The sequence below is a fragment of the Pseudochaenichthys georgianus genome, chromosome 8, assembly GCF_902827115.2.
Source record: "Pseudochaenichthys georgianus chromosome 8, fPseGeo1.2, whole genome shotgun sequence".
Lineage (NCBI taxonomy): Eukaryota > Metazoa > Chordata > Actinopteri > Perciformes > Channichthyidae > Pseudochaenichthys > Pseudochaenichthys georgianus.
In genome coordinates, this window is record NC_047510.2 from 29868804 (window position 1) to 29896532 (window position 27729).

General features: G+C 42.4%; 2 protein-coding genes across 3 annotated transcripts in view; both read left to right on the top strand.

Annotated features, from left to right (window-relative positions):
* Positions 1 to 13775, top strand: part of myo15aa (myosin XVAa) — a 42143-nt gene extending 28368 nt beyond the window's left edge. The window contains exons 44-66 of the mRNA XM_071203900.1: positions 110 to 169; positions 592 to 667; positions 1448 to 1563; positions 1876 to 1994; positions 3172 to 3313; positions 4286 to 4397; positions 4505 to 4579; positions 5515 to 5717; positions 6112 to 6236; positions 6618 to 6681; positions 6804 to 6876; positions 7052 to 7125; positions 7356 to 7438; positions 7531 to 7661; positions 7765 to 7859; positions 7983 to 8060; positions 8687 to 8783; positions 8883 to 9043; positions 10696 to 10829; positions 11004 to 11137; positions 11609 to 11742; positions 12118 to 12258; positions 12464 to 13775. Of these exons, the coding sequence (XP_071060001.1) occupies positions 110 to 169; positions 592 to 667; positions 1448 to 1563; positions 1876 to 1994; positions 3172 to 3313; positions 4286 to 4397; positions 4505 to 4579; positions 5515 to 5717; positions 6112 to 6236; positions 6618 to 6681; positions 6804 to 6876; positions 7052 to 7125; positions 7356 to 7438; positions 7531 to 7661; positions 7765 to 7859; positions 7983 to 8060; positions 8687 to 8783; positions 8883 to 9043; positions 10696 to 10829; positions 11004 to 11137; positions 11609 to 11742; positions 12118 to 12258; positions 12464 to 12565 (2529 nt within the window). The 3' untranslated portion in view covers positions 12566 to 13775. The remainder of the gene's footprint in view (positions 1 to 109; positions 170 to 591; positions 668 to 1447; positions 1564 to 1875; positions 1995 to 3171; positions 3314 to 4285; positions 4398 to 4504; positions 4580 to 5514; positions 5718 to 6111; positions 6237 to 6617; positions 6682 to 6803; positions 6877 to 7051; positions 7126 to 7355; positions 7439 to 7530; positions 7662 to 7764; positions 7860 to 7982; positions 8061 to 8686; positions 8784 to 8882; positions 9044 to 10695; positions 10830 to 11003; positions 11138 to 11608; positions 11743 to 12117; positions 12259 to 12463) is intronic.
* Positions 13776 to 14508: 733 nt separating this feature from the next.
* The window catches only part of llgl1 (LLGL scribble cell polarity complex component 1), a 45988-nt gene continuing 32767 nt past the window's right edge, over positions 14509 to 27729 (top strand). For both annotated transcript variants that reach the window (XM_071204090.1, XM_071204091.1), the window contains exons 1-2: positions 14509 to 14762; positions 19296 to 19393. In XM_071204090.1, coding sequence (XP_071060191.1) covers positions 14682 to 14762; positions 19296 to 19393 — 179 coding nt within the window. In that variant the 5' untranslated portion in view covers positions 14509 to 14681. The remainder of the gene's footprint in view (positions 14763 to 19295; positions 19394 to 27729) is intronic.

Here is a 27729-nt window from a genome sequence, read left to right on the forward strand (position 1 = left end):
TCTGCCACTCCAGAATCAGTCAGTGGTGCCAGACAGTAGAATTTGAATATTCAATTTCCCCGTACAGTGTCATGAAATGTAAAATATTTTTATTTTTGTCTGTTGACAGGTTTTCTATCCTAAAGAGACATTCAACAGCCCGCTGATTCTTGACCTGCTCTTCAGACAGGTTGATCTATGTATTCCTTATTAGTTATTTACTTGTTTCTACATTTATTGTTCATTAAGTTCATTTATCATTTTGTGTTGAAAAAAGTCAGGTTTAGTTTTGAATGATAGGTGCAGTGAGGAAAGCTGTTTTGAAGCCCTGATGCTTAGTCGTCTATAAGGCCTATTTATTAGTATATCTTCATTACCACCCAGCCACAGAAGTCTATTCTTTCTACTTTATAGACGGGTTATTTTGTATCCTGGATAGCTCAGACAGTAGCGCATATATAAAAGTCTAAAACTAATGGTTTTCATATAGATCATTTGTGAACGAATACATCAAATCGACATTTAGGCACTTTATATTTTAGTAAACTAATCACCGCAGGGAAACATCATTAAAACATGTTTTTCCACTTAATTTCTAAATGTGTTCTGCAGGTTGCACACGACACTTTCTCTGAGGCCTGCATCCGTATCAGCCAGGAGGAGAGACAGAAGATGAAAGCTCTATTTGGTATGAAAAAACATAACAAGCTTAAAGGTCCCAAGTCATGGCCATTTCTACTGATCATAATTCCATTGTTGAGGTCGACTAGAATATATTTATATTGTGCAATTTTCCAAACTCACATTGGTTTCTCACAGCATCTCTGTGTAGTATGTGTGTTCACTCTCTGTCCTACACGGCGTGTTGGAGCTCCTGCCCCCCCCCCCTCCCCTGTGAGCCCAGTGGCCGTCTGCGAGACAGCGAGACACAGCGGAACCATCCAGCACACACACACACACACACACACACACACACACACACACACACACACACACACACACACACACACACACACACACTCACAGCCTCGCCGCGTCTCAGGGAGGAGAAATCGGCGGAGCTGCAGCTGAGAAAATATTGTGTGTGTGTGTGTGTGTGAGGAAGTCCGTGGATTGGTCAATTTGGACCAATCCACGGAGGGGTCGTCGTTACGTCACTTGGTTCCCGGAAGAAAACAATGGAAAAAGAGAAGTCTCCAACGAGGCGTTCTGGGGCAGCATCAGGTCTTCTCTGTGTTAGAGTTGTACTCGCTACAGGGTGTACTTTGAGGGTTTTGACTCTGCAGACCGTTCACATGCAGAAAGACCTTCATCACACACAAGGGGACGGGTAATAACCGGAAAAGCATGACATGGGACCTTTAATGACTCTTCTCATCCGTTCTGGTTATTGATAGTATACAGACACAACACACATACAGATAACACACATGAACTAACTTAAAACCCGGCTCTGTGTGTCTGACAGCTGAACACAAGGTGGATCAAGTGTCAGGAACACACGATGAGACCGTGAAGAAGAAGGTTGTCACCGTGGCCAGGGACTCATGGGAGATTTACTTCTCCCGCCTCTTCCCAGCCTCTGTGAGTTCTTGTTTCCTCTTGGAAAATAGGATGAACCCAAAAGCATCACTTACAACATCCTCTGCAACATTTAGCTCATTGTACACGTATGTGTGTTTTGACATGTATACAGTCATTACGTGCACACATTGGTCTTACAGGATAGTTTTGCACCATTGCAATTATATATTTACTATGTGTGCACGTACTCAGGTTTTTTCTGTGTGTGTTTGTGTGTGTGTGTGTGTGTGTGTGTGTGTGTGTGTGTGTGTGTGTGTGTGTGTGTGTGTGTGTGTGTGTGTGTGTATTTGTGTGTGTGTGTGTGTTTTCCAGGGCAGTGTGGGGACAGGAGTGCAGGTGCTGTCTGTGTCTCATAAAGGCATCAAGCTTCTGAAGATGGTGAGGAATAGCTCTTCTGCTCCAGACTACTTCAGAGTGCTGAGGCCTTACAGGTGAGCCTCATTCCACGACCAAACACATGGACAGAGTGTGTGTGTGTGTGTGTGTGTGTGTGTGTGTGTGTGTGTGTGTGTGTGTGTGTGTGTGTGTGTGTGTGTGTGTGTGTGTGTGTGTGTGTGTGTGTGTGTGTGTGTGTGTGTGTGTGTGTGTGTGTGTGTGTGTGTGTGTGTGTATGTGTGGCCTAGCATTACTATACTTGCGGGGACCTAAATCTGTTTACATAGTCACGTGTGGGGACTGGCTTCCCTTATGGGGACAAAATGGAGGTCCCCATAAGGGAAATCATTAATTTTAGGGTGAAGACTTGGTTAGGTTTAGGGTTAGGGTTAGGCATGTGTTGGTTATGGTTAAGGTTAGGATAAGTCTCCAGGAAATGCATGTAAGTCAATATAATGTCCCCTGAAGTGATGTATACATGGTGTGTGTGTGTGTGTGTGTGTGTGTGTGTGTGTGTGTGTGTGTGTGTGTGTGTGTGTGTGTGTGTGTGTGTGTGTGTGTGTGTGTGTGTGTGTGTGTGTGTGTGTGTGGGTGTGGGTGTTATAGAGGTGAGAATCTTTACTCAACTTACCGTTTCATTCAATAACAATTCACCTGTCAGCGTTTGGATTGAACATTGACACTTGATGGATAGCATACTCAATGTTCTATATTTCTGCACATATCTGCTTTTTTGTAAATCAATTCAGGCAGTCTGATAAATCTGACTTGGTTTTCTTAACATGCTTTCAAAAGTTAGTAATTATAATATAAAAAGCTGCATCTTGTCAATACCAGTATCAATGTGAACTTTAAACTCAAAGCAGCCTTCAGACATTTTAAACTGCATGAATGAATCAGCCTAGCTGTTCCGTATCCACTGCTGCTCTCATCTGCCTCGGGTTAAGCCACTGCTTCCCCTGACAGAACACCACAGTAGAATCTGCATGTCTTTAGTTTGAGCGTAACACTGTTGAAACAGGGAATCTAATATTGGTAGCAAGAGAACAAAGTTAGTCTATTTTAATAAAGAAGAAGACAAACACTGAGTGTGATTTTGCTCTCCTTAAAGTCAAATAAAACACGTTGACCTTTTGTATCTGTCTGTGTCAAGAGATTTGACCCCATGCCCAATCCTCATTCACTTTAACTTAATGTCAACTTCCTGGTTTTTACATATCACTTCCTGTGCAGCTACTCGGACATCCTGTTTGTGTCGATACCGTCCAAGAACATGCTGGAGTTCAACCTGAGCAACGAGAAGCTCATCCTGTTCTCGGCCAAGGCGCCGCAGGTCAAACACATGATCGACTACTTCCTCACGGAGCTTAAGAAGGTCAGAGGGTGTGTGTGTGTGTGTGTGTGTGTGTGTGTGTGTGTGTGTGTGTGTGTGTGTGTGTGTGTGTGTGTGTGTGTGTGGGTGTGTGTGTGTGTGTGTGTTGTAGGTTTGCTGGAGGTAGTCTTCTGGTGTTTGATGTATACAGTCTGGAACACATCTCATACACTCTAAATGTTGTTTTTGGTCACCATGCATATGCTCTTCTGTAAGTCCACTTTTCAACAGTACACAACATAGTTTTATATGTTTGTTAATTACACCATTTCACTTTGAGACACGTTGGGGACATCAAAAAAGAGGTAGAGGAAATGATGGTAAAAATCAAAGCAGCTTTTTACTTTCTATGTACAATTCCACAACACTGTGTCCTACATTACATTTCCCATAATGCAGCTGAATAACATCGTCTGTCACACTCTCCCTGTCTCATGTTTGTCACACATCTGTTCAGACAGGCTCAGCAGGCCTGATGTGTACAATTGGTGGAGTGACCCTTTAATATATGTCTGGTGTTTTATCACATTATACTTAAGAGCTTAAGTTGTGTCTGCGTTTAAATTAATATGCAAGCATCACTGTTTTAGTTTGTTTGGCTTTAGCATACAGTTCTCTTTATCTCCCATTCACTGAGAGAAACTGAAACGATGGCTCGAATTAAATGTATTATGTCAACCAATGTCACATAACTGTGTTCAATAATATTAAGTTTAAATATTAGGTTCAACTTAATATTAATGCGTTTACGCTGTAATGTGAAATCTGTTGACATGATACATTGAATCAAAGTCAACGGTTCAGTGCTTTTCAGTAAGTTACTCACAAGTGAACGACACATAGTCACACCAGCCATCACATTTAAGCAATACATTATTTAGAAACGGAGAAATGTGTTTTTTGGCTTCCGCCTTCTTCTGCGGACCACTTGAGATTTTGCAGCATGTCTGTGTCAACATGTCCCGCCTGTGTCAGGACTCGGAGTACGTGGTGGCGGTGAGGAACTACATCACGGAGGACAGGACTCTGCTCAGCTTCCACAAAGGAGACATCATCAGAGTGCAGCACATGGACGGGCTGCAGGCCGGTGAGAGGAACACTCACGCTGACACACTGTTGTGTTCAGTATGTCTCTCTGTGCTTCACGCCATGTCTGTCTCGTGCCTATGTGTCTGTGTGTGTGTGTGTGTTCAGGAAAACATTACGGCTGCATAGTGCGGAAGAAGGTCGTGCTGCTGGAGGAGCTGAAGAGAGACACTCCTGAGTTTGGTGGGTTTGGCAGCCTGGAGTTGTGTGTCTGCTTGCTGTTTGCTTCAGGTGTGGTCTTTGGTGTAAGGCCTGATCACATGCTCGAAAGAAAGAGGGCACAGCGTTTCAGGGCCATACCAAGTCCACACATTTACAGTCATAAGTTATACAAAAATAAATAAAAAAGTGAACGACTGACTTAATAATAAGCAACATTTGATAAAACTACTGCTATCTTTGAATCGTTATGTGTAGTGCCAGCCTTTCATGTATTTGAGCAATCTGTGTGTTCACTGTACTTCTTAATGGGGAGTTATACAGGGAATGTTTACTGGACACAACCCAAGGGAGCAGAAACAAGGACACATCTGCAGTCTGGGTCAAACCTAACATAACATTAGCAACACAAAGTTGACTAATCGTGTGCGCAGTCAAAGCCCGGGATGAGCCTTGGGTTAGCACTGGCTGAATTTGAGTTGCTCCAGCACTGAAGAACGTGTTCTGGAGTTACCGCAAGCCGTCCTCCTGGAAAGGTTTTCTCCTTGCTGCGGGAAGATGAAACTAAAATGTAAAAAGTGTTCTTGTTTCTGCCGCTGAGGGCAACAGCCACTCACTGTCGGCTAGCATGCTGTCTTCAGTTGATGCTCAATACTTTTTCATACTTTAAATGCTCTATCTAAAATGTTGGCTTTTGAGATGAGATTATTTTGAGGGTTTTGTCCAGCTGGTTGGACACAACAGAACATCTGAAGAATACAATTAACCACCTTGGGTTGTAACTGTGTTTTGGATGTGATAGATTATTATTTTTTTTTAATTTACTTTACTTATAAACCTCTCTGAATATTTTATGGTGTGTGTGTGCGTGCGTGCGTGTGTGTGTGTGTGTGTGTGTGTGTGTGTGTGTGTGTGTGTGTGTGTGTGTGTGTGTGTGTGTGTGTGTGTGTGCGATACAGGCTGGCGGTTCGGTGCTGTGTACGGAAAGTCTGGAGTGTTTCCCAGCGACTACGTCCGTTCCGTAGCGGCTCCGGACTTCCTGGTTCTCCCCGCTGAGCGCGTCGAGCCTCGGGACCGACAGGGACGGGTCGCTGCGTCTGCTGCTATTGCCGTGGCGATGGGCTCAGCGGTGGCTGCCCATGAGCTCGACCTCTCCACTGAGGTGCAGACCAGGAAGTTGTTTTACTCACATTACAGGAATATTCTTCTGAATCATACCACACCAAGACAATATGGGTGTGATAACAGTGTAAGGTAGAGAATACCAACTGATTAATTTAACATAATGTATAACATTTAACGTGATTGCCCATTTAAGAGTTAATAAGTACGAGTTACAGGTTCGGAGTGGGAATAAGTCTCAGATTTCAGCATGAACAAAACCCCTACATAGTATATTGCGATGCCAGCTGCTGTTTGGACAGTATATGTTGAAATGCTTTGTTAAGCAGAAATGGAGATATCTTCTATATAATGATATATTTCATATTTGTGTGCGCGTGTGTGTGTGTGTGTGTGTGTGTGTGTGTGTGTGTGTGTGTGTGTGTGTGTATCAGGTAGTAAATGAGATGTATGGGGACGGTCTAAGCGCGGAGCTGGACGATCTGCCTCTGCACGGCGGCCAGTACCAGATGGCTGAGTTTGCCAAGAAGTACTTCAGAGAGGCGCAGAGGAACAAGAGGTCAGACACACACTGTGGCGGCTGTTTTTTCTCAAAACAAAAACTCAAAATGAAAGTGCCGCAGAGGCGCCGGGTGCCTTACACGGTTATAAAGTCAATTTTCCTGTCAAGAATTTCAGTTGTTCAGTTTATTTTCTTACACAATACAAAGAACAATGGCTTCCACCCCGTCTCCTGCCTTGGTAATACAAGATTATTTGTTTTCCGTCAGTCCATCCATCTTCCAGCTGTCTAACAATAAATACCCACATTACCCAGTGCTGTTAGATGACTAGATGTTAACTACTCAAATTAATTAAATAATGGGACTGAATTAAGATGTGATTATGACATTTTAACGGACATGAAAACACATGACTCCTGACTATATGTTGCCCACAGTGAACAGAAAGCCAAAAAGGGGAAGGAGGGCAGGGATCCTCATGACATGGTCAAATTCTCCAAGGTAAAGCAGCTGAGTTTGCTTCAAAGCACAATCATTCAAAAAATATGATTGTATTCTCTCATATTCTATCTTTTCAACAACGTTGTGCTGTTTTGTTCCTTGCTTCGTGTCTGTCTCTGCAGTCGCCCATCCAGGAGTCTCTGATCGACTTCTCCGACAGTGGGATGAACAGAGTGGCAGTGGACATCTTCATAGGTGAGAGGACACATACATAATGTATATAGGAAGTAGAAGGTAGATATTAATAGGTTGCTGTCATAGAGGAACATGAAAGGTCTTCAGATACAATTGAAACGGACGGAGGGACAAGAAAAAAGAAATACAACATTACTTCCTAAAATATTTAATTTCCATGTTGATTGTTTTCCAGCTATAATGAAGTTCATGGGAGACTTCCCCCTGAAGGGTCAGACTGAACAGGACCTGGTCACCTCCGTACTGAAGGTACACACACCAAAACACACACACACACACACACACACACACACACACACACACACACACACACACACACACACACACACACACACACACACACACACACACACACACACACACACACTCTGACGTTGAATGGCTTATTAATGACATAAGTACTTTGACTTACATGTGATGCATTTAAGTGAAATTAAAGATCAACATTATTTTCTTCATGAATGTGCTCATATATCCAGTTAAGTGCTGACCATGGCCTGATAAAGGATGAGTCTTACTGCCAGGTGATGAAGCAAGTGACCGCCAACACCAGCTCCAAACCGTAAGACTTTCTCTTCATTTGACATCACGTGCGGCCTGATGGCTTGATCACAGGAGTGCTTCAATTTGTCGTGGTGTGTATGTGTTGTGCAGGGACAGTTGTCAGAGAGGATGGCGGCTGCTGTACATCCTGACAGCTTTCTATCGCTGCTCTGACGTCATGAAGCCGTTTATGTTGAAGTTCCTTCAGGACGCCTGTGAGAGTCCAGGGATGCAGTATCAAGGTAGATAATCCACTAATACATCAAACAAATCATAAATCCACCACTACTAGTCTGAAAGTATATCCTTGGTTATCCATCAATCCGTTACCTTTTTTTGACCCAGGCATTGCCAAGGCATGTGAGCAGAATCTGAGGAGGACCTTCCAATATGGCGGACGTATACAGTATCCCAACAGCATGGAACTCAAAGCTATGCTGGTTAGTCTCTAATTCAGCTATGCAGTCTTCTTACTGTACTTTATTTACATGTGGCTTGAAACAAGTTCAAAGGGTACCAAACTCAAGTTGTGTTCTCCTCTCTGATTGGTTGTTTGTGTGCAGGCTGGGCGGAGCTCCAAGAGACAGCTGTTCCTGCTGCCGGGCGGGATAGAAAGACACGTGAAAATCAAGACGTGCTCTGTGAGTGACACACACACACACACACACACACACACACACACACACACACACACACACACACACACACACACACACACACACACACATACCATGTATACATCACTTCAGGGGACATTACATTGACTTACATGCATTTCCTGGAGACTTATCCTAACCTTAACCATAACCAACACATGCCTAATCCTAACCCTGACCCTTAACCCTAACCCTTACCCTAACCCTAACCCTAAACCTAACCAAGTCTTCACCCTAAAATTAATGATCCCCCTCATGGGGACCTCCAATTTGTCCCCATAAGGGAGGCGAGTCCCCACACATGACTATGTAAACAGATTTAGGTCCCCACAAGTATAGTAATGCTAGTCCACACACACACACACACACACACACACACACACACACACACACACACACACACACACACACACACACACACACACACACACACACACACACACACACACACACACACACACATTTATTGATATTGCATTTCACCATTGTGAAGAAAGGTACTATGCCACTATGTAACCTTTTTGGGCCGGACAGTAACATAACAAAAACCAAGATGCTGAATTTGTGCGTCAACATGACAACTGCATAACTGAGTTATCTTGTTACTTCAGGTTGCTTTGGATGTCATCGAGGAGCTTTGCTATGAGATGGGACTGCACAGGGTGGAGGCTCTGGATGAATACGCCGTCTTTTTGGTCACTCACAAAGGTAACAATGGTCTGAATGCAATAAGGGAGGCCTCCAATGCAAACATCGCTATTTAAAGGATTGCACTGGAGACAAAGGGATAATAACTTGTGTCTGCAGGTCAGAATGTGCGCCCCCTGAACAAGCGTGAGTACATCCTGGACATCGCCACAGAGGCCGAGCCGGTGGACGCCAGCTACAGTCTGTGGTTCAGGAGAGTCATATGGAGCATGGCTCTCAAACTGGACAACGAACTCTACGTCACCATGCACTATAACCAGGTAGGTCCACTGTATGAGAGGTGACGGGGTTCTGGACCAGGGTGTATTAGGGTTACATTAACAACAGCACATTTTGATATTTACGGAGATTATATTTGTAAGTTTAAGAGAAAAAGCAATACACAGCAAGTCTGTGTTGTGACATGGTTGATCAAACCTTTCAAAGGGAAGCAAAAAGGTATATTTCCTTTAAAGATGACCCTTATTCCTGCATTTCATCTACTTATGTACTGTCTTCTCATAATATCACCCACCTGCCTCTGCTCCGTGATTTATTCAACTTTTCTTTTGTTAACTAAAATATCCCTAATATGCCGTTTGGCTCACTTTCTTCTATGGTTTAACAATGACTCACAGTATCACATTGCGATATAGTAGATATCACGCCTATTGTCGCCATTATCTCATTTCTTCCCCATGTTCTCCCAATGCACCATGGGGATTACAAGAGCCTCAGCTCTGTGTGGATTGCCTAACGATAGCTAACATCATTTGGAGCTTTCCAATTTGTGTGACAGCAGACTCACTTAAACCGGGGTTGCGGTCGGATAATCCAAAGATCAGCTCCTAAATTCTAACCCTATCGTCTATTCCTTGACCTCTGAGTGAAACGTCACGGGGTTAAGGGATAGTGGATAGGAGAATTCAAAAGGACTTAGAGACTGCGGTACTTTAGAGAATCCGACTGCACTTTCACTATCCGACGTGTTTATGATGCGCCAGCGGACGTCATGAATGTGCGTCTGCTGCTGTGGGGGAACTATGGAAACTACAGTTTTCTATACAGCGGACTACAACATGGATGTTCAATAAGAACGACAGACTCATCTAGAGACTCTGCACCGTGCTCTGATGCTGCTGCTTTGCTTTATGAACGTGGACAACAGAGAAACATATTCTTCATGACCAAAGTTGGAATTGAAATAAAAAAGGAAAGTGAAACTTATGCTCGTCCCCCTCTCCCTCCGGTCCACATTAATACCAATGATCCCAATACGTATGATTGTATGAACTAAAGATCTTAAAATCAATACAGATGTATTTATTATAAACGTTAGTCCTTAACATCTATCAGTGTGTATATCACCATTCAAACATCTTTTAAAAGTTGAACAACCCCCACACAGCTCAGTAAAGACTGAAATGTTGACTTTATTTGATAACTTCAGTGAAAACTAACGTTCATATTTCTCTCTTTGATTATAATACTGATGAACGTTCAAAACAAAGCACTTTGGAAACGTACCACCTATGTTTTAAAATGCTTAATAAGCACCGTAACTTTCATGATATCATTTCTCGGTCATAATCGGTTGTTTCCGTGAACGGCCGACTGTTGAGTGACGGCAAATGCTGCGGCTGCAAGGCATTGTGGGGCAGCATTTTCTCCTCTCCTTTCCTAAAGGGAGGTCCAGTGGTTCCTAAGCTAAAGGAAGTTTGAAACCTCCTTTCCTTTCATCTAGAGAATTCGAACGGCACTTATCATGGCTGCCACTGAGGGACTTCCGGGTCATTTCACTCGGTTAGGAAGGTTCCTAAGCTAAATGGACTATTCGACTGCAGCCCAGTCCGACAAGGAAGATGTATCAGGATTTCAAAACAAGCACAAAATGAACACTTACAAAATGTAACTCTCTGTTTCTTTCTCCAAGGTGTTGCCAGACTATTTGAAGGCGTTGCTGAGCGTGGTTCCTCAGGCGAAGGCGAGCGACCAGCATCTGCAGCAGATCGCCAGACTGGCTGCTCTCCAGCACCGTGCCAAGGACACTGTCTACCTGCCCACCTTGTGAATACACTAAAGACACACACACACAATTATTGTCCCCCTTCACTATCAGTGCAGTGAGGTTTCCATTCAGTTTGACGATCCTGAACCTATTTACGCTAACACTCTCACAAAGGTTTTTATACAATCTTTACCACTGCCTCTGAGTTATGACTGGTGTGTTTGTGTTTTAAGGCGTGACGTGCAGGAGTGTGTCCCTCCACAGTTCTACAGCAAACAGGGCTCCCAGCACTGGCTGAACATGACGACTCAGCACATGCAGCAGGTGCAGCCCTTAAACCCAAACCAGGCTCGAGCACAGTTCCTCGGTAAGACCACCGCTATGTGCCTTTGCATATCTTGGAAAGTGTGTTCCATGGACACTTAGGTTATATATCTGATTTTGATTGTTCATCAATTCCACACAACTAATCAAATCTGGTAAGAAGATATTTAGAAACATGTGACAGACAAAAAGATAAGTTAAGATAAGATGGAACTTTATTTATCCCTGTGGGGAAATTCAGGCGTTGATAGCAGCAACAGGGTCAGAGTGAAAAACACGATTCATACAAGGTAAAAAATCAAGATAAAATATAATAAAAATAATAATAACACAACCATTTAAAATAAGATGATAAAGTAACTGTTGAAACAAGATATCACAGTAATCATTGAGCAAAAAGGCACGCATTTGAAGTCTAGATGATGTTTTTCATTATTAACAGTGCAGTACGTTGGTTGCTTTGGATAGTAACGCCGCCATATTAAAATAATACCCTGTTCTTTTTTCTGCCCAGGTCTGGTGAGTGCCTTCCCCATGTTCGGCTCCTCCTTCTTCTACATCCAGAGCTGTAGCTCCGCCTCCATCAGCGCGCCGTGCATCCTGGCCGTAAATCTGAACGGGCTGCACTTTCTCAACAAGGACACTCATGTATGTCACCATCACACTTTAAACCTCCACTCAGACACAAGGATCCAGCTTGTGTAATGTTGCATGCTTCACATTCCAGGAACAGCTGGAAAAATATGCTGGCAACGGAGTGTGTGTAACGGAAGGAATTTGAAGCAGATGGAAGCCCTTTTTCGACATCGTATTATTTACACTATTTAAACCATAACCCTTTGAAACAAAGCCTTGGCTCCCCCTGTTGGTTATTGTGTTCACTTCTGCTTATTATAGTAATTTGTATTCTATGTGTTTTGACTTTAAATGCCTGTGCATAGCTGTCTGTTGATGTGTGTAAAGGTTTATTAACTGGTAGTGTGTGTACTCTGTATTTGGTTTTATTTATCTGTATATAATTAGGAGGCCATGGTGCGTTTCCCTCTGAAGGAAGTCCAGTCCACTCGCACTCAGAGACCAACTTCAGGCTCCAGCTATCCGTACGTGGAGATCATGATAGGAGACCTGCTCAACCAGCGAATCACACAACTGCAGCTGGAGCAGGTGTGTTTACGTGTGTGTGTGTGTGTGTGTGTGTATGTGTGTGTGTGACCAAATATTTATTTGTGAGACACAGACACAGAGGGAGTCGAAGAGCCGCTGTTCTAATTTGTATATGCAATGATTTTTAAGCATTTTACTCACCTTAAATACTTTGTTTTTTCTGTGTGTGTGTGCGTGTGCGTGCGTGCGTGTGTGTTTTTTTCAGGGCTTGGAGCTGTGCCGAGTCATCGCCATGCACATGGAGAACATGTTATCAGTCAGAGAAAAGAGACTCACTTTGCCACCAAGTGAAATCACCCTGCTGTGACACAAACACACACACACGCACGCACGCATCGAAGTCGATAGGGAATTGGCTTGGCAACTGGAAGGTCACCAGTTCAAGTCCGGGCAAGACCAAGTGCTACTGAGGTGTCCCTGAGCAAGGCACCGTTCCCTACAATGCTCCCCGGGCAGATGGGGCTCATAGCCATGGAAGGCAACCCATCTAGGAGAAGGACACTCTGAACTAAAAACCAGGACTGAGAGGAGTTGCGCCCCCCAGTCCTTAATCAGCATAGTAAAGCCAACCATGTAGAACAAAGTCATCCCAAAAATCCTACACGGAAAACCGGGATGACTGGAAGCGACGATGGAGGGCTCGTCTGAGGACGACCTAGAGAGACACACACACGCACACGCACACACACACACACACACACACACACACACACACACACACACACACACACACACACACACACACACATGCACACAATCTTATAGAAATCCCACTTCAATCTACCTCTATTTTAAAAATAATAATATTTTGTTATGATGACGTAATGTTTCTGTCGTGAGATTAACGAATGGCGTCGATGCTTCAACCAAAGATTTTCATCTACATGACAATGTAGACAATATCAAAGAAAAATCAAAACATTCAAAATCTGAATTTCCCAAAGCCAAACTTTTTATGTTCAAATGGCTTTTTAAATATTCTTATTTGAGAAGCTGGATCAAGGGAATTTGGGGTATTTTGCTTTAAAATAAGATGTAAATGATCACACCCACAGCAATTACATCAATTATAAAATATATGTCCAGTGTACGTACAGACCTGCACGTTTAATGCATCCATGCGATAAAGAATTAATATCCTTTCAGACCGAAATCAAGAATGTTTTTAGTTCGACACTTTTAGCCAAAACTGTTTAAAATGTTGTCTGCCATGGCTGCTTTAAAAGAGATTTGCATAAAGGGTAGGAACACCTGGGTTGGCTCTCTACAAAGAAACTGAAGTGTGTAGCAAAGTATAACCTTTCCTATTTATTCATCAAGAAGATATTTTATTTTTTATAATGATGCATTCTAAATGGCAAGCAAGAGAAGGCAGCCCCACATACAATGTTCTTCCCTCATGAAATCAAGAGAAAGACATATTTTGGCACACAGTTAAAAGCCACATCGCTGAATTCTTTGCACTATTTAATTCGATTATTTATACAATGTATATGTCTTGTAAATAGCTGTTGTACATAACGAATGCTTATGAATAATGTTGTACATTAAAGTTTGTAGCATAAACAATGTGTTATGTTAAACAGAACAATAATTGTGTTGCATTCTTATATTTCTTTATTAACTTGAGGGCTGTTATAAAGGAAGAAAACTCTTTATGAAACACACACAACTTTTCTTTCATATAATTTGATTTTTATAAAATCTATCAATAATACGATTATTGTTAACCCAAAAATTCGAATTAGTTGTTATAATTGCTTTCAAATGGTTTATTATTTGTTACCATATGACTTAAACGATTTGTATTCTTCTTTATTTAAATTTTCTCCACTTTATTTGTAGTTTTACAAATGTTATGGTTGGTGAGCTGAGCTGTGTGATTTTTGTATTTCTCTGCACAGGTCTGGAGGTTTTAAAGAGCTTTTCAAATAAAGCTGTATTGTATTATATAAACCATAAATAATCCTTTTGATAAAGTCGTAACATATAATTGGGTAAACAGAACTTGTCTCTTCTAACTGAAACTAGCTTTTTACTGTGTGTTAGCTTCATTTTACGTAACGCTCTCCCCGTTTAACGCATCATATTGACAGTTGTAAATAGAACGTGTATCCGGTGCGCTCCGTGCTCCAAACCGAGCACTCCCTCTCTGCAGCTCCTGTCTCTGTGGGCGGTTTTTGAGTAAATTGCTCGCAGATTTCTTCACCCTCATTGGTTAACAACAACGGGGTCCGTGTGAACCGGGAAGAGGAGGGGGCTGTGGTAAAAGAGAGAGAGAGGAGGGAGGAGAGAGAGCGGCAGCAGCAGCAGCAGAAGCAGCCCCGCTTTCAGCCTGCTGCATGGGGCTAGTCGGTTAGCTTAGCACCGCCTCTCCTGAACACCGGGTTTGTTACCTCCGTGTTTGCAGTTCCGGCTTCAAGATGATGAAGTTTCGGTTCCGTCGGCAGGGCACCGACCCGCAGAGAGAGAAGATTAAACAGGAGCTGTTCGCCTTCAACAAGGTAAAGTAACGGGACGGTGGAGAGAGAGAGAGAGAGAGGGAGGGAGAGACAGAGAAAGAGAAAGAGAGAGAGAGAGAGAGAGAGACGGAGAGAGGGTTTCCTCCTCTCCTCCTCTGCTGCTCCCCAAAACTATTATCTCAAAACCGGATTGATTTTCTAACTGGAGCACTATGCAGCATTTGCTCCTCTGTCTCTGTCTGGTTGCAGCTTGAGCAGAAAAACCTCCATTTAGTGCAGGCTGGAGTTGCTTTGTTGATTGTGTGTGTGTGTGCGTGTGTACGCTTGTGTGTGTTTGTGGGGTTCAGTTGTTTTCACAGCGTGTTAATTGGCTTTCACCCAAGCGAGGCCCGCGTTCAAAGTGAGCAGCACCAAGAAACTTATCTCTGCAGACCCTAGCATGGCTGTAATTAACAACCACACACACTGACAGCCATAGGTGTCATTTACAGTGCAGACATGTGTCCACCACTTTTTGAAATGGCTGTTGTTGTCCCTATTGCTATTTCAAAGCACGATTTGTTAAATCTGTTTCGATAAATGGCTTGCACCAAGAGATTACGCTTCTATAAAGGTTATTTGCACCATAAGAACACATGGAAGGCAGTGTAGATATAGAATACACCACTGTGCATTGTCATTTGCAGCTAGCCTATTAAACAATGATCAAAAACATGAAGTATCTTCAAGAAATCACGACTAGTTTTCTTGATAATTATTGACTCTAATTTCAAACTGATCCATTGCATTGCATTGCGTATACATTGTATTTGTTGAAGACCATTTGAAAATCTTCTGACACCCCACTATTTCTCAACCCAAAGTGACGCCCCTGCTGACATCAGGCTTCACATTAACACGACTTCAGTTGTGTTGCAGCAGTTTGAGTTGTGTGTGTGAGACATGTTTGTATATCAATATGCAGGTATTGAACATGGCTGTCAGTGTGCTCATGGTTTCTCAGTGTATCTTCCTGGTGCTGAGAGCTGTTCTTGTTTCAGTGTGTTCGGGTCTGTGGGGGAAACCATGTGTGTCAGATGTAATGCTCCCCTCCCTGACATCACATCCACATGGATAGAAACCAGCTTGTGTACAGTAAACTTCAGCTTCCCGAAGCTTGAGTTTAAATTAGCAGGCTTTACTTCTTCCTCACTCGCAACTATTCATCAGTTCACCTTTCTGTGAGCAAAATGCAGTCAACTGTATCACTGTAGCTACACTGGTGTGAGCTTAAATGTAGGTTACAGTCAATGGATTGTGTTGATGGTTGTGCATATTAAATCTGAGCTGCAGACGGTCATGTTTTTGTTCATGATGGCGTGCATGTTACCACAGGGTGTACTTATACACAACCGTGCAACAAGCAAAGGTGACAAACACACGTTCTTGCTCAGGTAAAAGGACTCTGAAATGTACTCGAAGTATATAAAAAGTTATCTGAAAGACATTACTTCACGCCTTGTTTCAACAAGAGGCTGTTTCTGTTTATTAGTCCAACGCTTACAGAAGATCTCGTCATATCGATCCAACTTGAAGACTATTTACTTTAATCTATTCCAAATTAAAGTAAAATAAAAGGCAATATATCTACAATAACAATCAATGTGCATATCAGTTTGTAATGTCCGCATTAGAACTGGAAACATTAGGAATAACACCACAACATCCACCCTGTCCTTTGGCCATGCATTCAGGTTTACATGGGTCTGTGTTGGGAAGGTGCGATTATATAATCATGTTCTCCAATGAATACATTCAACTTTAAACTACATCAACATGCCTGGTTTGGAATACAATGAGTATAAAGTACGGGTACTTGGTATACGTGAACAGTTGTGTTGTGTTATCTCCCACCTCCGGGCGAGCCCTGAACTCGGGTTAGGTGAGGCCGCTGTCTGCCTGCAAAGTGTGTCTCACTCACACAGTGTCTTACTCACAGTGTGTCTCACTCTCACAATGTCTCACTCTCACAGTGTCTCACTCTCACAATGTGTCTCACTCACACAGTGTGTCTCACTCACAGTGTGTCTCACTCACAGTGTCTCACTCTCACAGTGTGTCTCACTCACACAATGTGTCTCACTCACACAGTGTGTCTCACTCTCACAATGTGTCTCACTCTCACAGTGTGTCTCACTCTCACAGTGTGTCTCACTCTCACAGTGTGTCTCACTCTCACAGTGTGTCTCACTCTCACAGTGTGTCTCACTCACACAGTGTGTCTCACTCACAGTGTGTCTCACTCTCACAGTGTGTCTCACTCACAGTGTGCCTCACTCACAATCTGTCTCACTCTCACAGTGTGGCTCACTCTCAGTGTGTCTCACTCTCACAGTGTGTCTCACTCACAATGTGTCTCACTCACACAGTGTGTCTCACTCACAAAGTCTCTCACTCTCACAGTGTGTCTCACTCTCACAGTGTGTCTCACTCACAATGTGTCTCACTCTCACAGTGTGTCTCACTCACAATCTGCCCCACTCTCACAGTGTGTCTCACTCTCACAGTGTGTCTCACACTCAGTGTGTCTCACTCACAATGTGTCTCACTCTCACAGTGTGTCTCACTCTTAGGGGTGTAACGGTTCACAAACATTTCGGTTCGGTACCTACCTCGGTTTTTTGGTCACGGTTCGGTTCGGTACGTTTTCGGTACAGCAGAATTTTTTTTCACAAAACAAAACATATATATATATTTTTTTTTATTATTATTAAACTGTGAATAATGTATTCACTCAAATACAAAATATAATAAAATAAACATTAAGGTGCAGCATTTCAATGAACTGAAATAATCTGTATTTGAACTGTACTGTACTAGTACCTAAGCAGCCAGTTTGACATTATGACTTGCTTGTCATTGTATTTTCATGTTGTTTAAAGAAAAATGAACTTTTCCACATTGCTTGCCGAAAGGGCAGATCAGCTGGCACTAACAATGTATCCTGCTGTGGAGAACACCCTCTCGCTAGGGACAGAGGTAGCAGATACAGCCAGGTAGCGCTTTGCTAACATGGCAACATAAGGATATTTGGCGTTTGTAATAGCTTTGGCTCGGTCTGAAGTTTTTGCGAGTGGTGGAGGCTCAAATGCTAGCGGGAGTTGGGTTTGCACTTCAGTCTTTTGGTACCGGTGATATTCACGTTCGGGTGATGCCTTTTCAAGAGTGTGCAAGTTTGATGTATTGCCAGCCGCGTAACCAATTTTAGTTGAACAATGCCGACAAACAGCTTTGGTTCGGTCCACCTGTCTTTGTCCGTCATCCTTGTACGTAACTGCGAAACCAAAATGTTCCCAAACCGGAGACTTCAATGATGCTGGAGGATTTTCGAGCTCAACTTTATCTGCGTTCGCCATTAATTTTCGACAGTTCCTCAAATTACTGACTACATTTGAACGCATCCCTCTGACCAGCTCTCATAGCATGCCCTCTCATCCAATGGAATGACTTGCTCGCTCTATGACGCGATGAGCCCAATGTGAGGAAATTACTCTGAATGCTGCGACGCAGCACCTGAGATTACTTCCAAGAAGTTGTTCACGTTCTCAATTGTTTACGTTTAACGTTATATTCGTTCGGTACACTTCGGTACACACGTGTACCGAACCGAAGGGCCCGTACCGAATAATTTCGGTACGTGTACCGTTACACCCCTACTCACTCTCACAGTGTGTCTCACTCTCACAGTGTGTCTCACTCTCACAGTGTGTCTCACTCTCACAGTGTGTCTCACTCACACAATGTGTCTCACTCTCACAGTGTGTCTCACTCACAAAGTCTGTCTCACTCATTTCCAATATTAGTTGGAATGTCAGTGCCCATTATACATTTGACAGAGTTTTACAGTTGTGTTTTAAACGGAGTATCTGGAAGTTGACTGAATGGTGCATTGTGTGTCAAGTCCTTGAACTGTTTGTTGCGCTGTGACAACACGCATGCACGTGCACACACACACACACACACACACACACACGGTTTGGCACCAGCTGCCACCACTATCAGTGGTGGTCTCTCAACAGGAGTGTTACTTTGATGTGTGTGTGTGTTCACGTGTGTGTGTAATCAGACCGGCACTCTAAAGAAACAAAGAGTTAATGTTTTACCTCATCTCTGAGTTCCAAGCTAAATACCTAATTTCCATATTTCTCGGACACAGGGGTCCTCGGCTACAACACTTTAAAGACCCCTCTTTTAAAGTGGGTTAGGGTGTCTCTGTCGTCTACAAAGTGCTGCTGCTCTTCCTCTGATGATCTGAATGATTTCCCAGCTGTCCTGCCGTCTCCAGGCCAAAGGAAAAACTGTGAATTTATGTTAATCCCATTTTACAAAGTCTGAAACAAAGTATCAAATAAAATGCTGTCGCCCTCAGCGCTTCCCTCTAACTTTATGAAGGGAGTCCTCCCTTTCAGACGCCTCACCGACTCTACAGACGGACGGCACGCACTCAGACGGGGTGTTAAATACATCTGAGCATTTTTATTGTCTTGTGTCATCTCTGTTAACGTCTGTTTGTTTTTCCCACTCTTTCTCTTGTAGACCGTGGAGCATGGGTTTCCTCACCAGCCCAGTGCTTTGGCCTTTGACCCCAAACTGGAACTTATGGCCATCGGGACAAAGTCAGGAGCCATCAAAGTGTATCCTTTATTATCATGCATCTATCAAAGGGTTTTCTGGGCCATCAGTCACAGTAAGTTTTGGCGATACGTTGATATTCATCACTAATCCTTAGTTTCCTAATATACATGGCAGTTAACTGACGCTTTGTCCAGAGTGACTTGCATACACTTAAATACCGTAGACATCCCTATGGGAGCGATTCTTGAAGTTAAAGGGGCCCGATAAGGCTCTTTGTGGTTTCCCTTTCCTATAATGTGTAATATAGGTTTTTGTGCATATACATGGTCTGCAAAGGCTAGAATCCTAAAGTTCTCTTCCACACACATTGAATAGAAATATGATTCCTGTAAATTATCATAATGAGACCCTTTTTATTATCCTACCCAAGGACACTTCAACACGTTGTGTGTCATGGCCTTGGGATAAAACCACAGAAGAATTATTAATGTTTGAACAAGGAATCAGCTTGCCGTCCAGAATCTTAAAGTAGTTACACTGAATTAATCAGGGCAAGCGTGTCAGAAATGAGCCGGCACAAGAAATGAAATATGCACCAATTGATTTATAGAGGTTTATGTGTTTTCAAATAGTGAGAATGTATTGAGAGCACTAGCAGGAAATAACAAACCCCAGCCCCTGAGATAACCCCTGAGCCGTGGCTCGTACGGAAACCGATTTTCTTCCGTTTCTGTCAGTTAGCATCTTTGAAGTGCCGCTCTGTTTATCTGCACCTCAGCTCTGCAGTGCAGCTTCTGTAGTGGGAGGGGAACAGAAGTCACTATTCTTACATCAGTCGTACTTTTTTCATGTTCTTTAGTGCAAGGTTTTGTCTGTTGTGCAGGTTGTAGGAAGAGAGCTTGTGATGCTTTCAAATACTCTCCGTTAAATCCATGGCTACGCAAAGGGTCGACACTATTTATAGCGTTTTGAAGCTCATTTATCTGATGTTGGTTTTCTGGCTTTCATGATGCCTTGAGTGTTGAGGAAATACTGATCTGTGTGTGTATACTTGTAAAGTTAGCTTATTTTCGTGTGTGTGTGTGTGTGTGTGTGTGTGGTGTGTGTGTGTGTGTGTGTGTGTGTGTGTGTGTGTGTGTGTGTGTGTGTGTGTGTGTGTGTGTGTGTGTGTGTGTGTGTGTGTGTGTGTGTGTGTGTGTGTGTGTGTGTGTGTGTGTGTGTGTGTGTGTGTGTGTGTGTGTGTGTGTGTGTGTGTGTGTGTGTGTGTGTGTGTGTCTGAAAAGCACTTAGTTTCCTCTTAAAATGGGAGTATTAGGGAAAAGTTTAGTCACTTTCTTTTTACAATTTGGTTTAACAGTTGGTTCGGTTTAATAAGGTCTATTCCTCTTTTAGGTCATAGTAACATTGTTCTCACACAAAGTAAATGTCAGCTATCTTAGATCTTGTGGTTATTTTTAGATGGGAGTCTTCTTGTAGGGGAAGCAGCAGAAGTGAGTATTTCAAAGAAACTAGAAGGGCACTAGGCATGCTCATAAGATGGAGCCTTGAAGAGTTGTGAAGATGTCCTTTTTGACTTTGTTGTGTTCATGGCCTTTGAGTCTGAGTGGAAAAGATTTTGCGACAAAAAAAAATTCAGAGCAGTTTTAAGCGTTTTTAAAGACAAAGAAAGTATGTGGCGGTTTTGTGTTTGGTTCCTTTGTTCGCTGTGTGAGCAAGACTAACAAGGATTTGGAGAACAAGTTCCCAAATGTGTTTTTAGAGTTGAATGAAATCAAATGAGTAAATCTCGCAATGTTGACGAAATTGAAACGTAATTTCTTCATCCACCCCGAATTATGATCTGCTCCAAAATTGATTGCATTCTGCCAAAGAAACACCTTTCCAGGAAGTTTCATAAAACATTGGATTTTCCAATTATCCTGCAGACAGACACACACTGAGCCGAAAACATAACCTCCGTTGCGGATGTAGTTAAAATGATTTCCTAAATTGTCCTTTTTAAACACCAATTACCTTTTGCCGTATGACTCACGGTACTTACTGAAGCAGTGTGAACACAGTTTCTCTCTCTATTGACATTTCGGGTGCGCTCTCTTCCAGTGTATCTCCTGTGCAAAGGTTCAGATAACATGATCAAAAGGGGGGTTTGTTTACCACTTGTCTGATCGTCTGACTGCTTGTGTTTTCCTGCCCTGTTGTACTCTGATGTGAAACTGCCACTGCCTCCACATCACTTCAATTACGTTTAGTGAGTAAAATGTTATTATAGCCGACTATAGGGACTGCTGGCCAGAGCTATGACAATGAGACCAATGCTGTGTCTCAATTGCGTACTCCTCTACTTATATTTGCTGTTTTGAGTGCTTCAGTGTGTCCCAATGCGTATTATGGAAAACAAATGATGAGTATGCTGGATGATGCACTCTTTAAAAAGTTGAGTGTGAAATGCTGGACACTTCTTACACTCAGCGATCACCATCTTTGATTCGTAAAATTAGCTACGTAACTAGCCGCGATTGCAGTTGCTAAAGTTAACGCAGCTCCGAACAGATACAAGTTTAACCTTTTGTTTTTTCACCTTTTTTAAAGGTCCCCTATTCTGTTTTTCATCAATATATCACAGTTCTTAGATATATCCAAAATATGTCTCTGAAGTGTTTGGCTCCAAACAGATCATTGCAGCATTACCCATAATCCCCTCTGTTTCAGCCCTGTTTCAAAAGTGCTGATTCTCTGTCTGTTGCTTTAGATGAAAATAAGGAGCCCCTCCCCACGCCCCTCTGAGAGAGATTTGGTTAGAAAGAAGCTCATTTTCAGACAGGTTTTTATAGAAATGGATCAGGACAAAAAGAGAGAGAATCTTTTTTCCTGAAACTTTCAGAGTCTCTTTCCACAGAGGGGACACATGTTGATGTAGAAGAGACATGAAGAAGAGGGGACACATGTTGATGTAGAAGAGACATGAAGAAGAGGGGACACATGTTGATGTAGAAGAGACATGAGAAGAGGGGACACATGTTGATGTAGAGGAGACATGAGAAGAGGGGACACATGTTGATGTAGAGGAGACATGAAGAAGAGGGGACACATGTTGATGTAGAAGAGACATGAAGAAGAGGGGACACATGTTGATGTAGAAGAGACATGAAGAAGAGGGGACACATGTTGATGTAGAAGAGACATGAGAAGAGGGGAAACATGGTGATGTAGAGGAGACATGAGAAGAGGGGACACATGTTGATGTAGAGGAGACATGAAGAAGAAACATGAAGAAGAGGGGACACATGTTGATGTAGAAGAGACATGAAGAAGAGGGGACACATGTTGATGTAGAAGAGACATGGAGAAGAGGGGACACATGTTGATGTAGAAGAGACATGGAGAAGAGGGGACACCTGTTGATGCAGAAGAGACATGAAGAAGAGGGGACACATGTTGATGCAGAAGAGACATGAAGAAGAGGGGACACATGTTGATGCAGAAGAGACATGAAGAAGAGGGGACACATGTTGATGTAGAAGAGGCATGAAGAAGAGGATTTTGCATAATAGGTGACTCTTTAAGTAATGTGCTACTTTACTGGTGTCGAGAAGTAGCCACTGTTAATTGTGTAGGGTCAATCGAGCAGTCTACTCTGTAATGATGTTGTACCGCAAACAACAGCTGCTGCTAGATAGCAAGCTAAGGGTCCAGCATCCTTGTGCAATGTGAGACCTGGTTTGACTTCACTCATTGCACAAGTGTTTACAGTGTACGACATGGGAGTGTACTGATGTGAAATACTCAGATTGAGACACAGCACAAGACCCAGAAACAAAACGACATGTATTGTCACTACATAACCTATTTGGAAGATGTTTTCAACCCTGAGAAGTAATACCAGAATACCCACAAGGCATTTTGGATCGTGCGGTCATCAGTGGGAATCCAACCCCCTGCAGTTTAATACTGCGTCTGTTTGAGCAGCACCGAGTAAGTGAAGCCGAGCTGGAACTGAGGTTTGGTTTGGCTCGGGAGATGCATCGCAGCAGCAGAGCCATCATTTAGCTCGTCAGCTTGGATCCTCACGCTCTGTCCACATGACACGACCCTCTGATGTGTTATTCATCCCGCTTTATCTTTTTATATGCCTGCCAGCTGTCATTGCTACCATGACGATTTTTGTGGTTTATGGCAGGCTAAAAAGTCTTTGTTGTTTTAGGTGTGTTTGTTTCTTCTCTCGGCTAATGGTCATTGTTTTTAGAGAATGAAGTTATTTAAAAGCATTTGTTAAGGGTGAATGTTGTGCTTGCTTGTCTCCCATGTTTTATCTGTGTGTAGTGCAGCTTCAGTGGACGATGTACGAACACAAACCAGTCAGTGTTTCAATCTGAATTCATGTCCATAGCAAATGTGTATGGTTATTTAAAGGGGCCCTATTCTGCACATGTTCAGGTTCATATCGGTATGTAGTGTCTCTGCTGGGACATGTCTCCATGCTTTCATGTTCACCTCTTTTCACCCTCTGTCTGAAACCAGAGCCCAGTCTGCTCTGATTGGTTAGCTGTACGGGCTCTGTTGTGATTGGTCAACCACTTAGAGATTTCCCGCCCCTTAGTCTATCACGTACAATGTGTTGGAGCGCTAGCCAATAGAAGCACTAGTATTACATAGCGATGTGTTATGGAAATCACAATATCTCAATCTTTATTGATATAGCACATTTGAAACAACCCCAGTTGACCTAAGTGCCGTACAGGACCAAATATAAAATAACACAATAGGAGTAAAATAATTAAAAACAAGATAAAAAGCACTAACTAGAAACATATAAAACCACATACAAATATCAAAATGTTACGTTCAACTAGTATTAATATGGACTGGTGCAATATCCAGATGGCAGTAGGAGCAATATTTGGCTAAGATTTAAATCTGAGGTGGAGGTGCGAGAAGTCCCGCCCTACAAACTGTATTCTACAGACCAGGGGGGTCAAACTCAGTTTCATCACGGGCCACATCAGCATTATGGTTGCACCCAAATGGCGGGTTGTAACTTTAAGACTATATAAACATACATATATAAATATTTAATATAAAATAATGTATTATATTACTTTATTGCCTCTGCATTGGATTATTATCGGATAGGGTTATAACTTCATAAATAACTACGTCTGAAAGAAGAAGTCAAGGGCAAATAAGTGAAAGTCTCTTCAGTGAGAATGTCACAAAATCATTTAAAAAGAAAAGCCAATTTCTGAAAAATAGTCAAAACAAAAAAGTAACAATTAAAAAAGAAAAAAAATTCTGAGCAAAAGTCAAATTCTAAGAAAAAAAAAGTTTCGGGTGCATTATGAGACATGTAGTTTATGGACATCGTGCTTCTGTAAATCGGCATGTAACCGTATAATAAACATTAAATTCTTTCAGAGCTCTTGCGGGCCACATGAAATGAAGTCGCGGGCCGGATTTGGCCCCCGGGTCTTGAGTTTGACACCCCTGCTATAGACAAATCCTTTTTTGTACAAATCCTCCTAAAAAATAATTGTATCACAATATCAGTCAAATGTTCAGCATCTCAGTAAGTTTATTTGTTGCAGTCAATCCGTTTGAAGGCATTAATCAGAGTGTGAGGGAGGCTGGATGTGTGTAATGTGTGCTGATGCATTAGCCTGGTGTGAATGGACTCTTTATGCAGCTTTAAGAGAGAGAGAGAGGGGCCGGTGGTACCAGGCACTCACACCCAGAGGGAGGGAGGGAGATAAGCAGAGAGAAGCAGAGAGGCAGTGAAGACAGGGGAGTGTAAAGGAAGGGGAGGAAAAATAACTCGAATACACGTCTATACCTACGACTGAAACAGCGAGTCATCCTGTTTTTAGGGCCCAGCTGCTGTTGGAATTTGTAGGAAAGCCTGCATGTACCGCAGGGAATGTCTGGAAGATAACTAAAGTTTCTAGTTTGACACATTTATTGCATCAGATTAGTTTCATTCAGAGGAGACTGTTTGAGAGATAAAATGATCTGTCGTTGACATTCTCATAACTCTTGCAACCTGACAAAGCGTTGTTAGAGCTGCTTTGTTTTTAGGAAGTCTGGGACCAAAAGTGTTTGGTGGCTTAACAATTAAAAATGTATGATTTTATAATAGATTTTCTAAATAGTTAAGATTTGTTCCTGTTTGACTACCATACAGAATTCAATATTACTTTGAGATGTTCATGCATTACAGCAGTTCCTTTTGCAACATCAACAAGGTCAAATGCTCAGACAAGAAACGAGGGAAACCGACATCAACATATTTAAACAATAACTATAGACCCTTGATCGTACATATTGATCTCAATAGAGACGATGTCTAAACCTCAATGTGTTGTTATGGTAGGCTGATTCAAAGGATTGACCTACAATCTTTGGGCAGATTTCTTTTAATTGGTGGAGCAGTTATCGATGAATTAAACCTCTAATGTCAGGGCTGCATTGCGCTTTACAAACTTCAACTCAATTCTGTTCCAAAAACCAGGTTTGTTTTCCTTGATTTAGAAAAAAAACAATCTTTCGTGTGTGTTCACATAATAATCTCACAGCCTCACTGACTTGAGTTTGACCTAGACATGTTTGCCAGCATACCTGCCAGCACGCACACACACACACACACACACACACACACACACACACACACACACACACACACACACACACACACACACACACACACACACACACACACACACACACACACACACACACACACACACACACACACACACACACACACACACACACACACACACACACACACACACACACACACACTTCCAGCGTTGGTGCCAGATGTGCGGTTGGATTCTGACACACACTGACGCCTGAGCCTCGTACAGTATGAGCAGCAGTAGGAAACAGAATCCTGATTTTTTTTTTTGGGACAAGTTGACGTGGAGTTTATTTACTTTATTACAAAATAGTTTGAAATTGAGTTTGAACTTCTTCTGCTCTTCGTCTTTCTACAATGCCTCTCGTTCCCATGTTCTCTCTTTTGCTCGAGTTTCTTTCCCTCTTTCTCGTTGCATGTTTATAAAGTGTGTGTGTGTGTGTGTGTGTGTGTGTGTATTTGGGTGTGTGTGTGGATTTGGGTGAGTAAGAGCTTTGTTGCTGAGTCTAGTCTTAATAAAGGAAGCTTTTGAATCGGTTTCCAAGACGACCAGCGCAGTTGCCGGGGATGAGAAGTGCTCGCGGGCCTCGGGGCATTAGAAGTCTGCAGCTCAGCACATCAGAGTCTGTGGGTCCCAACGTCCAACGTCCAATTATCTTTTTAATGAACACTTGAATCCATGAAGGCACTTGTAAATGACAAGCTGGTGCTAAATGTGAACCATACTTTGCATACGGTTTTGTATGTTTACCTCTTTACAAACTTCACAAAAATGTAGATCTTTGGTTAGATGACTAGGAGGATGGATATGAAAACAAGTGATACACTCCTAACTAAATGATATCAAGGTTACATGTAATTCAAACACTTCTACGATGCTTGTTTAGGAGGTAAACCGTTGTGTGTCTATTGTTGCCTGGTGGACTGTATATTGTTCCAGAGATGATTGCCTAAAAGATAATTTTATCATTTTAAGACTTTTTTTATGCCAATCGTTTATTACTGGCGTAATAATGCAATGTGCCTTTTTTAAAAGCCACTTTAATTTTGAAAGCATTTTAGCCAGACATGTCAACATAACAGACCATTTCAAGGTCAGCAAAATGGATCAAAGTCCTGTCCTTTTATCAGTTGAGTCACGTAATTTATTTACACACACACACACACACACGCGCACAAAAACATTGGGCTTTAACTTATTCCTGCTGAGTCATACTGAAACTCTGTGACGCTTCAGTATCAGCCATCAAACAGCGACAGGATGAGCTAATATTCATACACACACACACACACCCAAATCACACGCACACACAAAATCACACACACACACAAAATCACACACACACAGGCAGAGCTCTGATTCGTGTGCTCCAGCTGACAGCTCCCTCTGTCTGTCTGACATCCTGTTGGACACACACACACACACACACACACACACACACACACACACACACACACACACCAGAATCAGGAACAGGTTTTAAATAATTGACTTAAATAAACTAGTATATTTAATCCAAAAATAAAGAGACATTTAACTATTTAACATTTAACTACTACTAAGAACTATAAATACTCTTTAGGGATGAATGCTAAAATGTGTTTCTCTGTAACATCAAAGACTTTTTATTTGATATTTCATTGCCTTTTCTAGTCATTTCTGTGGCGGCTGAACAGTTCTTCTGAGGTCAGTGTGGCGGAGCACTGCACAGGCTGACGTCTCACTGCGCTGTTGAAGCTTGATTTAATAAACGTATGAACATC